Consider the following 16,149-nt stretch of genomic DNA (forward strand, 5'->3'; position numbering starts at 1 on the left):
TTTGATTTGAAAGGAGAGACCCCCGCTCAGTGCTGAGTGATGAGAAATGAACGGGGAATAAAATATGCTTGCATGAATTTGCATAATAGAGTCCCATTGGTCACAAAGCTGTGTTTGTTGAAGTGGAGACCAGCAAGGGGATTCTGCACGCACAGAATGGAGTTTTGAGTTCTGGTGTGGGCCCCGGGAATATCCTTAGTGTAATGATAACACGTCTTAAACTGTAAATTACCTCCCTGGAAATGAAAAGAAAGGGTCAGCCAGTCTGATCCTTCCCGCTCTGTGGGGGGGAGGAAGCTGAAAAACCCAGGCCGCTTGCTTTCTGCTAAGCGCCTCCGTCTTTCTTTCTCTACCCGGTAACAATTTCCAGCAGGAGTCCAAATATACTTAAACACCCATATATGTCATTTTCTTTTACGGAGACAAAAGCAGGCGCCGCAAGAGAGTTTTATGCTCAAGGCGCAGTCGCTTATGACGGGCGATCTGCTCTTAAGATAGAAAGGCGAGCCTTCCACTTAGAGCCGGTGGTTTTGCAAATCCATTTTCCCGTCATGTTATTACTCCCGTGACTTTCAACAACATTTATTTTTCCTCCCAAGCAATGTTCTCCGATCATAAAATAAAGTCACTATATGTTTCAGTGCAACCCCACTGCGTGGGCTTCCTGGCATACTGTTAGAAAGAGCTTTAATGGAAGGACTGTGCAAGAACCGCCTTGGGGGTCTTTAATAAAACGAGTTAGAACATTGATATATTTTCCTAATTGTTACCAATGCCACAGTCTTCTTAGGGGAGGGGGGGCAGTCTCCTATTCATTTCCATGCGTGATCCCTGCAAACTCTCTACCATTGAATACATTGGAGAGACCTCTAGAGTTTAGAAGCATTTCTAAAAAAATAAATGTCTCCCTGAACACATCATTTTAAACCTGTATATTTAGAAACTCTGAAAGGAGTCTAAGAATAAATAGCAAAGATTAACTTTTGTTTAATGGTGCTGTTTAAGGACCTGCACTATGTTGTGATGGACTGATGTGAGCTATAAAATAATTTTTCTTCCTAGTTCTGGTTTGGTTTTAACATGTCAGTCACAGTATTACTCCTGTCCTCTCACCCCTGCCCCATGGCTGGTGCCACGAAAACTTAAGTTACTTTCATTATAAGACTATCAGGATGTGTGTCTATTTTGGATTTGCAGGTTCCTCTCAGAGAGCTTTTATTACAATAGGATTATAAGGGATAAGAATGCAGGTTGTGGAACCAACCATCCAGGGCTCAGATCCTCTACCTGCTGGCTCTATAACCACAGGCAAGATACCTGAAGTCACCATGCCTCCGACTACTTCCCTGTACAGTGGAGATAGCAGTAGTACCACAGTGTAGGGTTATTATAAAAATCTAATGACTCAGCTCATTGAAAGCACTTAGAAGAGTATTAGGCAGATAATAATTAGCAAATGTTATTATTTTCATCATAGTCTTATTTTTAATAGACATCAAGTCCTAATATTGGTTTACTTTGGATTGCTTCTAGGTCACTGTTTTTATCAGAGTGTCCATAGCATTTCCTTGTGAACTTTAAACACATGGCAAGAGTTGGTATTGATCACTTGTTGAGAATACAGACTCCAGAGCCCGATGTCCTGGGTTCTAATTCTAGCTCTGTTACTTATCAGAAGCATAACCTTGCACAAGTTGCTTCATTTATCTGGGCCTCCGTTTCCTCATCCTTTAAAATGTGAATATTCTCAGCACCTATTAACAAGTTTGTTATAGAAATTAGACGACAATGTAATGGCCATAGAAAGCTTTTGCTAAGTAAAATTTCCTTCTGAAATTGAAGAAATTAAAAACATCATGTCTTAAAGTTAATCTCATACAGACCTAAAATTGATCATTAAATAACTTTATATATCACATAGTCACATAAGCACAAATAATGGGTCCAATGAATTACTTTTAAAAGCAAGTTGGTGTGGCTGGTATTTCCAACAGAAAAAAAAATAGACAATTTCATCTTTTCAACAAAGGGCTTATTATTTATTGGTCGTATGGAAGCTTTTAAGTTCATTAGTATCAAGCTAGAATTTTTTTTTTATAAAGGAAAAGAAAAAAGTTGTCATCTAGTTGCAACACTTTTAGTGTCAGAAATAATTGTGCTTTACAGCAAAATGGCAGCCAGAAGAAAGAGGTGCAGAAATATCAACTTTAATTAAACCCCTTCTTTCCAATACACTTCGCAGTTTATATGCGAGAATAATTTATCACCATGTGGATGAACACTTAATACTTGGCACGGTGTAAAATGGGCAGGGATCCTGCTGCACCATATGTTCTTCCCTTTCTGTTTCTTTTTGAGACTCTATGATGTCAATGTCAAGTTTGAACTTGAAGTATTGGTTCAAGTCATACTTCATCCTTTTGACACACTGCCAGGTTAGGTTACGATCTTCAGCTTCTCATGTGGATGTTTGACCAACAAAAGCAAATCTTGCCTATCGAATTGACACTGTGGCCTTCAATGATCCACCAATGAGAACTGGACCCATGATTTCACGGACAGATGTTTTAGTGACCATCAGTGTTTTCCGGATCTGTCCCAAATGCCCTTATCTAGCCGGGTCCATTGCTGCCTTCTTGCTTCCTTATAGTCTCCACAGATGCCGGGTGTGTTGGGACTTGCTGTGCCTGTGACCAGCTGTGGGCTTTAGGACGTGTTGTTTCTTCTGCATGGACATCCCCTCCATTCTCTTCCTATCACAGTAACTCCCACTTCAGGGTTGAGCCCAGCCATCCTGTCCTCTAGGAAGTGTCCCTTAACTGTCCCCACTGTCTGTCATCTCCATACTCGGTCTCCATTGATCTTAAGTTCCTCTCCTGGACTCCCATGATGCCCTAAGTTTTTCTATTATTACAAAAACCTACCCAAACACAATTACAATAAATAATAACATAAACCTGGAGTGCTCACTGTGTACCAGGCACTGTGCTGATACTTAGGGCCATTACTCATTTAATCAGCCTTACAGTATGAGTCTCATCCCCATTGCATAAGCAAGTAAGCTGAACTCAAAGAAGTCAGCTTATCCCAGACCCATAGCCAGTAAGTGGTCTAATGCACACTAGGACCTGGGCAGCTGGATTCCACAGCACACATGTTTTATCCTCATGTAGACATGGAGGGGGTTTCTCTCTCTCTGTGTGTGTGTGTGTGTGTGTGTATCTCACCCACACATGAGAAACTGTGATAGTGGAAGGACTATCTCTTACTCATGTCTACCTCTGCACGTGGTCCACCCTGGGTAAAAAATGAGGAATGGGATTGAGATGAAGTGGGGGTGGAGCCTGCAGCTAATCCGATCTTCCTCTCTGCCTGCAGAAGCCGCCTGGGGAAGCGGGCAGCCCTGACGTGATGTGCTCAGCGAGCAGAGACATTCCACTCCAGGAGAGGTCTGCGTGACGCGTCCGGGAGGCCACCATCGGCCAGGCGCCGCACGGTTGGTGGAAGGGGTGACAGCGCATTCTCCTGTGCCTACCACGTAACCAAAAATGAAGGAGAACTACTGTTTACAAGCCGCCCTGGTGTGCCTGGGCGTGCTGTGCCACAGCCAGGCCTTCAGCACTGAGCGGAGGAGCCACCTGCGACCCTCGTTCCACGGGCACCACGAGAAGGGCAAGGAGGGCCAGGTGCTGCAGCGCTCCAAGAGAGGCTGGGTCTGGAACCAGTTCTTCGTGATCGAGGAGTACACTGGGCCGGACCCCGTGCTCGTGGGCAGGGTAAGGCTGCTGCTGTTCCAGAGTGGTTTCTCTTCCTCCTCCCCAGTAGGAGAGTATCGCCGAGAAAATCTAGGAGGGGAGACACCACTGGTGTGACCGCCCACTCAGAACCCTAAAGCCCTCCTTCCAGCCTGTCCTTATTTAATTCATAGATCTATCCATGTGAGAACACTTCTGTTTTCCACTTAACATTATACCATAAAGGCTATGTTTTTCTTTTTCTCTCTTTTCAAAAAATATATTTTTATTGATTTCAGAGAGGAAGAGAGAAGGAGAGAGAGACAGAAACATTAATGATGAGAGAGAATCATTGATCAGCTGCCTCCTGCACGCTGCACGCCCCCTACTGGGGATAGAGCCTGCAACCTGGGCATGTGCCCTGACCAACTGGGAATCAAACCATGACCTCCCGGTTCATAGGTCGAAGCTCAACCACTTAGCCACACCAGCCGGGCAAGGCTGCGTTTTCCATTGGCTGCCCAATAGTCTACTGGATGGAAATGGTCATTATGCATTTAGCCATTCTCCAGCTGGAGGCATTTTCCTGACCACACCCCAACCTCGACTTGGATCCCCTTCCCTGGTATCCTAACCCTCTTTACCCCTTTTAGCACCGCTTTCCTTTCTGTATTACACAGGCCTGTTTAATTGTCCATCTCCCTCCCTGGAGCCTGTGCCACTTGCCATCAGGAACAGTGTCATCCCTGGGTCCCCAGTCCCAAGGGTGGATGTGTCATAAGAGTAGGTGGGATTCTGTCCTCTCTGGCTAAGGGCTGGCAAAGCTAAGATGGCATGGCTGGGAGGCCTGGCAGTCCTCAGACTGCATTCTCCGTGTACACCCGCCTAAAACGTGCAAGGGGAGGAAGAGGCCAAAATATGTTTGAAGGACTGACTGCTCACTATCAGTTATGGTAAAAGATGCCGCTGTCTTTCAGAGAATAGTCACATTAATAGTGTTCACTTACCTAAGAACGGAAAGCCCGCTGTGTGCGGGTGCAGAGCTCGGCAAAGGGTACACTAGGGTGGAGAGCCCGTGACCTTAAAGGGGTCTTCCCTGAGCAATTAGAAAAGCTAAACCCAGGAGTAGGGCAATGACAAAACTCAATAGGAGTGATTTTGAATTTACATGGCAACATTTGGGTTGGATGAAGGGAGCTTTTGTGGAGACCATGATAATAACTTGTGGCCAGAAATATGAGCAGGAGGTGGAGGGACAAGAACAGGTGGGAGGTGCTCATTTCTGAGCCTTGTCGATCCAATGAGGTTATCTTAGCTGCTCCAAACATCAGCAGAGCATTCCCTGTTTATGAAATTGACATATTTGGAGGACGTCCATATTAATGTCTCAATAATATTGTTTCAATTTGGGAAAGGTGTTGTTTTTTGTTGTTTTTAAGAGGTGTACTAAACAATTTCATTCATTTATACCCTCAAATGGGAAGATTATACCCAAGATAGAAGTCGACATGGGAAATGGGAGCATGGGGAGGTCACTGTAGAATTCCCTGCATGGAGGAGATGACTTTGTGCCGAGAGGAGGAGGGGTCTTCGGCTATGGCAGGGACTGTGTGGACTGAACCACGTGGAGAGCTATGTGTGAAGTGTTCAGAACCTCTGCCATGGGGCTTTCCCGCTGGGGAGTAGCTCTGTGTTGGGGGCAGAGACTGCAGAAGAGACAGGACCTGGACAGGCATTGCAGCATCTCTGGAACAAGCCATGCCCGCTAAAAGGAAGCTTAGGGGAAAGGTGGGGAAGGAGAAGTCGTGAGGGATGCTTGAAATCTATGCACACAAGAATGCGTCAGGTGTCGGGTGGGATGGGGGAAAGAATAAAGTGGTTGGATCCTTGCATCTTTCTTTGGAGATACTGCTGATCTGCAGTTTCCAGTGAATCGGGGGAGCCGACTAGATGACTGGTTCCCTAATAACCTTTGATTGGACGACTTTCAAGTGGTTTAAGATGCTGTGAGAATGTGGAATTTGGCAAACCCAGGGCTTGCGGGTTTCTTGCCGGAAGCACAGTCTGTGTCCCGCTGTGCTGTGTGGAGCGGAGCCATCCGTCCGCAGAGTCGGGAGTTGGCTGTGTCCGCCTCAGCTACTGGATCCCTCCACTGCACTGGATGGTTTCCCAAAATGCTTTTTGTGTTGAACCTAATAAATGCTGTTGTCAATTGTATGGATTATCTTTGTTGGCGAGAAAAATAAAGGAATTTATTTGTGACTTTGAAATCCAAAAGCGAGAAAAAATTATGAGCAGTGGATTTTAAACTTTTTCAGTGTTTTAGTTGGTCATCAAATAATGTCTAGTTAATTCCCCAGAGTCTTGCCAAATTCGTATGTACCTACAGGGATCCCCCTGAGCTGAAATATTTGGTGTTTCACTGAGGCGTTGCAAAATCAATGAGATATTTTTGGAAAAATTGAATAGATACAAAAAATTTTACAAAGCACTGTGTTCAATCTTGTTTTATGACTCTGGACAAACTCCCAAAGCCTTGGTTTCATAAGAGTAATAACTAAAATGACATTGGTAATGAGTGTAAAATAATATAATAATTTATTATCTATAATCATAAAAGCGTAATATGCTAATTAGACTGGACAGCCGGAAAAGCCAGGGCTGCGAGGGCGGAGGCAAGCCGCCACGGCTGCGATGGCCGAGCCCCTGGCAAGAATTTCGTGCATCGGGCCTCTGGTTATATAATGATAAACTAAAGCTTTTTATTTTTTTCTGGCTTTTCTCATGTAGTCGGTAGAATGGAGGGTTTTTGTTTTATTTTTTTTTATCCTGTCAGCTACTCTTATAACCTATGAGAATGGTTACAATGACGCACTGAAGGCAGAATGAGGGCAGATTAAGATGAAAGCTGCAGAAATTGAGGTTGGACAACAAGGGAGGGTGAGTTTATTACAGGAAGCTCAGATGTGGCGTTTGGGGGAGAGAAGGCAGGAAGGCACAGGATGGGGAGTTAGGAGACCTACGTGACTTCCTGGCCCTGCCACGTGTGGACTTAGGCGGGTACCACAATTTCCCTGGGCTTTGTCAAAGGAGGGGGAAACCTACAGATATTTAAGATTCTTCCTGTGGTCTGAGAAGCTGCAGGTCTCAGGCTATCCGCCAGCCCCATTTCCTAGTTCCCCATCTGCCCCGCCCCTTTCCTCATTCAGCATGCCCCACTCAGCAGGTCTTCTGGGAAGGTCTAATCTGTGAATTGTTTGTAGCATCAAAATCCTGGGAACAGTTTTCTTGTCTTTTGGAAGAAAACTGCTAAAAGAAATGATCATGGCATCCACACAGTATATGGAGGTCAATCCGTATGTCCCCCAAGTTTATTCTTCAAGGACAACAGAGGGGAACTTGTGCCCTGTGGCACTTTATTGCATACAAATAAACAGGGCATTTGCATATCTATATAGATATTCTTGCATTTGATAGATAGAATGTGTCACAGGACTCACGGGAAACTGGTAACAACAGTTCTGAGTAGGGAAAATGAAGGAATAGGAATCGGAACTGAGGGAAAAGTTAGTTATTGCATAAATGTTTGTTTTTTATTTTTTGTAACATGCAAATATTTCTTTCAAAATAACTCTATATTAATGATATGTATGTGTACATATTTTGTATGTTACATATATATAGGGAGGAAGGAGAGAGAGCATGATTCTTAGAATTAAAAAAAAAATTCACCGTTCCCATCTGTGTGACTTTGGCCAAGGCGTTTATCTTCTCTAATATTCCATTTCCTCATTTGTAAAATGGGGTGGGAATGTCTCCTCTCCTGTGTGTGTAGTGTGTGCGTGTGAGTGCGTGCGTGTGTGTGTGTGGGGGGGTGTACATGGTGTGTTGCGGCAAACAGCATGGAAGTGGGTCTCTATCTCCCCGTGCAGCCTTCGTGGAATTTACAAATCTCAATTTCTCTTTTTCTAGCTTCATTCCGATATTGACTCTGGTGATGGGAACATTAAATACATTCTCTCAGGTGAAGGGGCCGGAACCATTTTTGTGATTGATGACAAATCAGGGAACATTCACGCTACCAAGACATTGGACCGCGAGGAGAGAGCCCAGTACACGCTGATGGCTCAGGCAGTGGACAGGGACACCAACCGGCCGCTGGAGCCGCCGTCCGAGTTCATCGTCAAGGTCCAGGACATTAATGACAACCCTCCCGAGTTCCTGCACGAGACCTATCATGCCAACGTGCCCGAGAGGTCCAACGTGGGTACGTGTGGCAGGGGAGACCCGTTCTGCCTGCAAGACTGGTCTATAGGAGGGGAGGTGGGGGGGGGTGGCGCCCTTCTCCCAGGTCAGGAAGGAGAACTTAGGCTGTATTTTCTATGATGGAATAACAAGTGAAAATTTTATCTGTGTAGTCTTAGATACTTAAAACAGACCTGAGGGTTTAAAATCTAAACTTACAAACTATGAGGGAGCGTGGACAAGTGGGAAGGATATGATTGAATCCAGGTCCTCTCCACTCGGGCACTTCTTAGCTGGGTGACTTGGAATTAGTTACAGCTGTTCTCTGAGCCTTAGTTTCCAACTCTATAAAAAGGGAATAAAAATTTCTAGTCGTGCAGGATTAGAGATACTCTGTATTCAGTCACTAGTACATGTTGATGTTTGGTTAGGAAAACCAGTGGTAATATTTGTAACTTGTAGGCATTGTGATAATTAATGATGTACATGCACTATTTCATTTAATTTGTGCAACGATTCACCTTTGCAATGAAGTGGTTCCTATTTGACATATTTTGCATATGGGAAACCCAAGCTTGAAATAGGTTAACTAATTTATCCAAGGTCACCTGACCCTTTAAGTGAATCCAGAATACACACTTAAGCATGGCACTATGTCACCACCTGAATTCAGAAGCGGGCATGTCTTTTCATTGTGCATCAAGACACGTTGCATGATTCCCTGAAGGGCTTCCTCAGCCAGCCACCTTCCCCTCGCAATGACTTCCACTTGACTTTGTAGAATGCATGTAGTTGTGGTCTTTTGAGAATCATGTCCCCTGTTAAGAAAGGTTTGCCTTTCAGACAGTGAGCAGGGCTGTGCTGATCAGGGAGTGAGCCTGCTTATATGGATCAGAGGTTTAGAGCTCAAATGAACGGAAGGATCGTCGGGGCCAAACCACCCTTTTACAGATGAGAAAAACCAAGCACCAGGAATGGGCATCAACCTGCTTGAGAAAGCTAGATGCAGAAGTGACCCTGGGACACTCAGCTCCTTTGCATGTGGAGCTTGTGATATTAAAAGAACTAGTTCCTTACTCCTCCTCCAGGAAGAGTCAAACCCCTCTCGTACTTTACAGAAGCCAGGTGGAGCCATCCCTCGCCACCTTCTCTCCCCGTGGCCCTGCCCGGGCTCCTAGTCTCTCAGTAGTCACCCGGGGATTTAATGAGAAACAGTGGGCATCAAAGAAACCATTACAGAGTAGACAGTAGTGTCAGCAGCTGAGCCAGGGGGGCAAAGGCCAGTCACCAAAAAGGATTCTCCAGGGGAATTGTCACTGCCTCCACCTTCCGGGGGCTCCTCGACTCTCAGGAATAACACACAGACTTTCCACCATGGCCTGAGCGTAGACTGTGGCAGACAGTCCTGGGTTCCTGTCACACCGCGCCTCTGACCACCACTGTCCTAGGGGAACCCGGACAAGTTCTTACATCTTTCTCCGTTTTCCTTTTGTCATTTATAAAATGAGGATAATGTAAAGAAGGGGAGGGTGAGCTAACATGGATGTAAAATGCAAAGAGTTGTACTTAGTGGAGCTCTGGACGCAAATGAAGCATAGCAAGATTAATCATTTTCCTAGCTGTTTCATGATGGCAGAAAATAGATCCTATTCTCCCTGATACATCCATCTCCTCTACCTAGAATAGAGCCTGGTTATGTGGGAAGAGCTCCGAAAAGTTGTTTGCAGGAAATCAGGAATCACAGAAGCGTAATTAGAAGAAAGTGAGAGTTACTGTTACACCAGGTGGAAATCACGGCCACCTTGTGCGTTAAAGGTTGTCAGAGGCTGCGCAGACGGCTCCCTTGCCTCCCACGGGGAAGCTGGCCCGGCTGCTGAAAATGTCACGACAGCAACTCGGGTTTGCTTGTTTGCTGGACGGGGGTAGACTCCCCACTCCAATAATAACCCAGTTTTCAAAATAGATTGTAAAACGTCATTCCTCTCCTACCCGATATCTCAAGTCCAGTGGATGCAAGTGAATACAGAGAGAGGGACATGGGCAGGGTACCTGGGATGTGCCCCAAACATTGCCTGGCACAGAGGAATTTGAAAATTGCCTCTCTACCGCCATTCCGAAGCCCAACACCTCGTGCCCTCAGATCCTGTGACCATCAGGGAGCACATTTTTCTAGGAAACACACTCTCATCTCCCTTCAGTTCCCTGGTTTGCTTTCACTGACCCACGCATGCTCACCCTGCGTCTCAGCAGATGCCTGCTGGTGCTTTCTGTGGTCTGACCACTACACCCCTCAGAGGTGGGACCATGCAACTGTCAGGCCAGTAGGGAACAGCCTTCTGTGTGATATTTATAGCCATGAATTAATTAAGATGTAGTATGAGCAGCCACCTTCTTACATGCAGAGCAACAATAAAATGATGTGTTTATTGCTCTGCCACAGATGGAAGGAGGCCTGCATTCTGTCCTTTCATGAAAAGCAAGTCATCACTAATTACCCCTTCTTATACTCTTTGGGGAGATTTTTATTTAATTATTCAATCGATTGAATATTTCAACTGCCATGGGTCTTAGAATGTTTTTGCAATAATATTCATAGTAGCATTTTAACTACCAAGCATAGCAGGGTGGACTAGGAATATAGAGAGTTCATTTTTAAGGTATGGGAATTAAGAGGGAAGGAAGGGAGGAAGAAGGAAGGGAGGGAGAAGGGAAGGGGAGGGAGGGAAGGAAGGAAGGAAGGAAGGAAGGGAGGGAGGAGAGAGGGAAGGAAGGAAAACTACTTTGCATTTCAACTCCAGGAAATGAAAGCATATTAAATAATCTCCTCCATTTTTTTTATTTTAAAACGGAACTCTGTAAACTAGAATAGGATTTGAGAAGCCGAGGGACCGCTGCTAATGCATCCATTTCATTTCTAAGGCACGTCAGTGATCCAGGTGACGGCCTCAGATGCAGATGACCCCACCTACGGAAACAGCGCCAAGCTGGTGTACAGCATCCTCGAAGGACAGCCCTACTTCTCGGTGGAGGCACAGACAGGTACCCTGAAATGTCACTGTGGCTTGTGACACTTTGTGAATAAGGAGCCCAGATCTGCTCCCTCAACCTAGTTGATTTTCTCTGCTTTCTCCGATATGGAAAGGGCCACCTCCAGGGTTAGTGCGTGCATCAAACACTGTGCAGGTGCCTGGCATCCAATGAGCCACATATACTGTTGTTTCCATCTGTATTTCACCATGTCAGAATAAGAAATATAATCTTAAAACGCAACTTTTATCTTAAAATTGTATCTTAGAAGTCAACTAAAATTGAAGAATTTATCTTAAAATAGTTAAGTTTTATCTTAAAATTCAACAGTGGATCCAAATGAAGAGGCCACACAACTTGAAGGCTGATATACATAGTGGAGGCTCTCAGAGGCCACGGTGCAGGGTGCTCGCAGGGGTGTTAATGCTCATGCGCAAGTGCGTTAATGCTCATGCGCAAGTGCGTTTGGGAGGCAGCACATTCCGGTCTCCCCATCGCGCTGAGAGACACCCTGTGGGCCTGAGCATCAGAAAGAGGCTCCTGCGCATTTCTTACAGATGACAAACAGCACACCCAGAGAGTGAATGCTAGCAACAACCCAAACCGAAGTGTTTCACTTCGTTTATGCCAAGTGTGACTCGGGGATCCTTTCATTAGAATACACACCAAAACCCTGTGAAACTGCTCTCCCACAGTATTACTCCCGACAGCCCCTTCCTTCTCTCCACAATATGCCCCGTATATTTGAAAGATGTTTACAAACAATTCACACTTATTGTTACAGTTATAGTCCACCCATCAGATACTTTGCTCATTTCCTTGATATTATTTCCGCCTACCTATGCCATCGTTTATTTGTAGCCACTGTGCTTCAGATCACAACGTACGGGGCTACTTGCTTTGGTTTCATCAAAAGCACTGGCATGTAGCCTTTCCGGCCTAACCAAGGATGCATGTGGGATTTCATCTCGACTTTTGAGATGTTCAGCACAGGTGGGGACTCGCAACCTTCTTGGTTTCAGGGTCTCATAGTTTGAACCTAACAAATTATTTACAGATCAGAAGAATGAGGCCCCATGAGATCAAGGGTGTTTCCACAAACATGCAAACATTGGGGGTAAGAGAGCGGTAAGGACCTAAGGTGTCCGCAGTGCTCTTCATATTTCCATTGGAAATGTTGCCATTTGTACAGAGGGAAAAAGCTCACACATGTTCCCAAGAGATTTAACTGAGCCTGATTTTCATGTAAATCATATGCTAATATCTAGGGGTCTTATCGAATTACATCATTCATTTATTACTGTTGTCAGTGACAGGTCATCATAGAGTAAATGTTTGTATAAGCATTATGTACATTTTTAACCCATATGGTTCACTCTTTTCAATTTTAGTATTAACATTTTAAGGTATTGCGTGAGATATATGCTTTCTTCTTTTATCCTAATATGGACCAAACATAGAAATGTTTCCAAGAATTGCATGCAGGGATAGACTTCAAAAGATTCTATTGGTAGTCCAGAAATTGGTTTCAGTCATGGATACCCTCAAACATTTCAGTAAGTGTATACCTGATAATATGAGGCGGTTACTTGCATTTGAAATGCAATATATAAAACATATAAAATTTCAATGCTGTATTAGTAATTATGGCAGTTTACTGGAAATACATCTCTGGTGCTCCAGGCACGGCTGCTTTGGCTTATAATTATCATGTTGAAGTAACTTGTCTGTGAGAGTAGGTTCTGTCTCACTCACCTTTGCACCCCTGGGACCTAGTACATTTTTGGTTATACTGTTGTTATAAGTCAGGGGTGGGGAATGTCCGGCCCGTGGGCCCTAGAAGGCCCGAGAAATCATTTGGTCTGGCCCTGCCAAGGCATTAAGGGTGAGTTAATTAAATGTTTGACCAAATATAATAGGCTAATTTTTAAGATGGTCATTCTGTAAAGCCTGAGAAAGATGTTATAAATATCCAGATGGCCCTTGGCAGAAGAAAGGTTCCCCACCCCTGTTATAAGTGAATGCCTGTGACGGTTTCTGCTCCCCTGTCCAGGTATCATCAGAACAGCCCTTCCCAACATGGATAGGGAAGCCAAGGAGGAGTACCACGTGGTGATCCAGGCCAAGGACATGGGCGGACACATGGGTGGACTCTCAGGGACAACCAAAGTGACGATCACACTGACCGATGTCAACGACAACCCACCAAAGTTTCCGCAGAGTAAGTAGGTGGGCTTGGCTTTCGCTTTTCAATGCTGCTGCAGCCCGCCATCCTCTGTGACCCAGTCTTGCTTTACTCAGCTTGGAAGAAAAAGTCGAGAAAAATGGAGGTGTCTTACATCATTCGCGCCAAAAACTGAAACAAGACAGCAGCAGCCACAACAACAACAACAACAAAAAAACAATGGAATAGATCTAGTAGGAGAAACGGGAGATGTAAAAAGTCCCAGGATCCTGGAAACAGGGAATCGATTGTGCTAGGTATCTTACCAGACGCTGTTGATGCCATCTAGTAATGAATGAGCCCGTCTCTGACTCAGTGTCCTCAATACTAACCTGGGAACAGCAGCACCTGAATTAGTTACCCACTGCTATATAACAGACTGCCCAGAACCTTTGTGGTTTAAAACAGTAATAGTGGGGGTTTTTCTCATTAGTCTGCAATTTGGGCAAAATGTGGAGGAGACTGCCTGTTTCTATAGCGTCAATTGGGGACAGTTCACTGGGACTAGAGGGTGCACTTCCAGTGGGGCTCACTCATATGCTGGTGAGGTGGTGCTGGCTGTTGGTTCCTCTCCATGGGTCCTCTCCATGGAGTGGCTTGGATAGGGTCTGAAAGGGAGACCCCAGGAACATCAGGCAGAACTGACCTGCCTATGTGGCCTAGCTTCAGATAGCCCTTCATTCCCACTGTAGCCTTAAGACTGCCCACATGGAAGTAGAGTTCTTGTAGACCCCACCTTTCAACAGGATGTGCACAGTCAGGTTAAAGGAAAAGTGTGGGGGACAGGAGATGTTGTTCTGGCCATTTTGGGAAAATACAGATTCCATAGGACCTAAATAATAGGACGTTGTAGAACTAAATGAGCTAGTGTGAAATCTACAGTGACATCTGTCATAAGTGGTCAACCGATGTTAGCCTTGATTATTACCTGAGAGACTCTGGTCCGCCCTTCTACAAAATGTATAGGATTGCTGAGGGACATGAAAAAAAAACCAGATTTTGAAAGGTTGTTATTAATAACCATAATGACAACTACCATCACTTAGTGAATAGTCACTACTATTGCAATCTCTCTCAGAACCTACATTTTACAGGTAAAACTGGGCTCCTGGAAAGGCTCAGTAAATTGCCCAAAGAAAGTGGCAAAGCAGCATTTGAACACGGGTCTGTTTCCGGATGTCTAGGTATAGACAGGTTCAGTGCAATCATAATGCTGCTGCTGCTGCTAGTACACTTTCAGCGTAAGTGTGTCTTCTTCATCAGGTTAGAAGAGTAGCTGGTAGGGCCTATGAGTTGATCACCAGAGAGGTGACATTCCAAATGAGGGAAGAAGGAAGACAACCAAATATGGCCCCGTGAAGGCACTATGGTCACTCAAAGGACTCCAAAGACAACAATCTAGGTCAGAGAGACACTAGATAGAGAATTACAGGCAACACCCTTTGTCCTGAAGACCCGGAAGAGCTGGAGGAAGACTGCTTTGCCTGATCAGGCACGGGGTTCAGCATCCCCCAAAAGTTTAAGGCTCATGTAGCACTCTACCAGCTGCACACTCCGTTATCCACACCATAAAACTGTCTGGTGTCTGGAAGGAAAAGGCCAAGCAGGATTATTAGCAGGCAGCCAGTCAGGCCCTGGCCCTCCTACCATCATGTAGACAAGATACATCATTTCTATGCAGTCACCGGCTTCATAGCCATGAATGCAAATGAGATTTGGAGAAAATCAACCCATAGCTGGTTTTACGGACTCCCACTTTCCACGCGTCCTTCAGTATGAAGGACGTGGTGGAATTAAGATGAATATTGGGCCAAATGGGAAGTATTCAAAGCCAAGTGATACACATACATATAGACAGCGTTCTGGAACAGGAAGAAATCTGCATGAGGGGAAACGACAACTTAAAGAGGTTAAGTAACTTGCCCCAAACCATTCAGCTGGGGAGTGACTTCCGTATAATGTCATACAGGATAACTGCAGAATGTGGAAGTGCCAGTCAAGCCACCTCAGGTCTCCATTGCCTATGGGAAGCCTGCCAGTAACTTCCCACTATGTCTGAACAAAACGTTCAGGACCCCTCCTACAAAGCCCTGTACATCGCTGGGCCCCACTCTACCTACACCCCTTATCTCTTCATAGAAGGCGCCATCACCCCTCTTCTTGCTGCTCTGTACCCAGCACGTTCCCACCTCAGGCTCTTTGCCATTTTGTGTTCCCTGTGTGTGTCACTATTTTGTCTTTGTAGCACAAAGTAGTAGGAAGTAGTCACATGGTTTGTCTTTCTCAGGTCCTCCAGGGGTGTTCAGGTGCCTTCTTTAAGGGGTGTCTTCCCTGCCCACCCCATTCAAAATCTCTCTCTCTAGCTTTCTCCTTCTCACCACACATACTTAATGCAAGTGCACACAGTGTCACACAAGACATACATATACACACACTCATGCACACACATACACACATATTCATAACCTGCTATCACACAGTTACAGTCCACACCTCACTGTCTCATTACGCTCCTCCCCGTAACCTACCACATTTCCCTTCTTCCCAGCACTGACACAGCGTGTGTACACATTTCGTGTTTCCCTGTAGGGTAGTTGCCTCCTTAAGGGAGTAATCTCGATGATTTCATTGACAACTGAGTATCCAGGGGCTGGGACAGTGACTGGCACATAATAAGTTGCCAATAAATAATAAATGAATATATATGGCAGGGTCACGCTGTGGGAAATGTTTGCAGATAAGCTAGTGTTTGAACAAATGGTGAAGGGAGTGAAGTAAGAGGAAAGTCAGATACTGAGTTAGGAGGGTCATGACCTTGAAAGGAATGAAAAGAAGCCTTGGCTGATTGAATGTTCAAGGATGCCATGGCCCTCCAGCGCTTGCTGATGGGAAATGTAACTGAGCATTCTTTCCTTCCTC

The 16,149-nt window shown here is 45.1% G+C and overlaps 1 protein-coding gene across 1 annotated transcript in view; it reads left to right on the plus strand.

Moving 5' to 3' along the window:
• Positions 1-16,149, plus strand: part of CDH11 (cadherin 11, type 2, OB-cadherin (osteoblast)) — an 80,008-nt gene that overhangs the window by 30,545 nt on the left and 33,314 nt on the right. The window contains exons 2-5 of the mRNA XM_005870141.2: positions 3,379-3,776; positions 7,707-8,001; positions 10,899-11,018; positions 13,060-13,227. Coding sequence (XP_005870203.1) covers positions 3,549-3,776; positions 7,707-8,001; positions 10,899-11,018; positions 13,060-13,227 — 811 coding nt within the window. The 5' untranslated portion in view covers positions 3,379-3,548. The remainder of the gene's footprint in view (positions 1-3,378; positions 3,777-7,706; positions 8,002-10,898; positions 11,019-13,059; positions 13,228-16,149) is intronic.

The sequence above is a fragment of the Myotis brandtii genome, unplaced genomic scaffold (assembly GCF_000412655.1).
Source record: "Myotis brandtii unplaced genomic scaffold, ASM41265v1 scaffold313, whole genome shotgun sequence".
Lineage (NCBI taxonomy): Eukaryota > Metazoa > Chordata > Mammalia > Chiroptera > Vespertilionidae > Myotis > Myotis brandtii.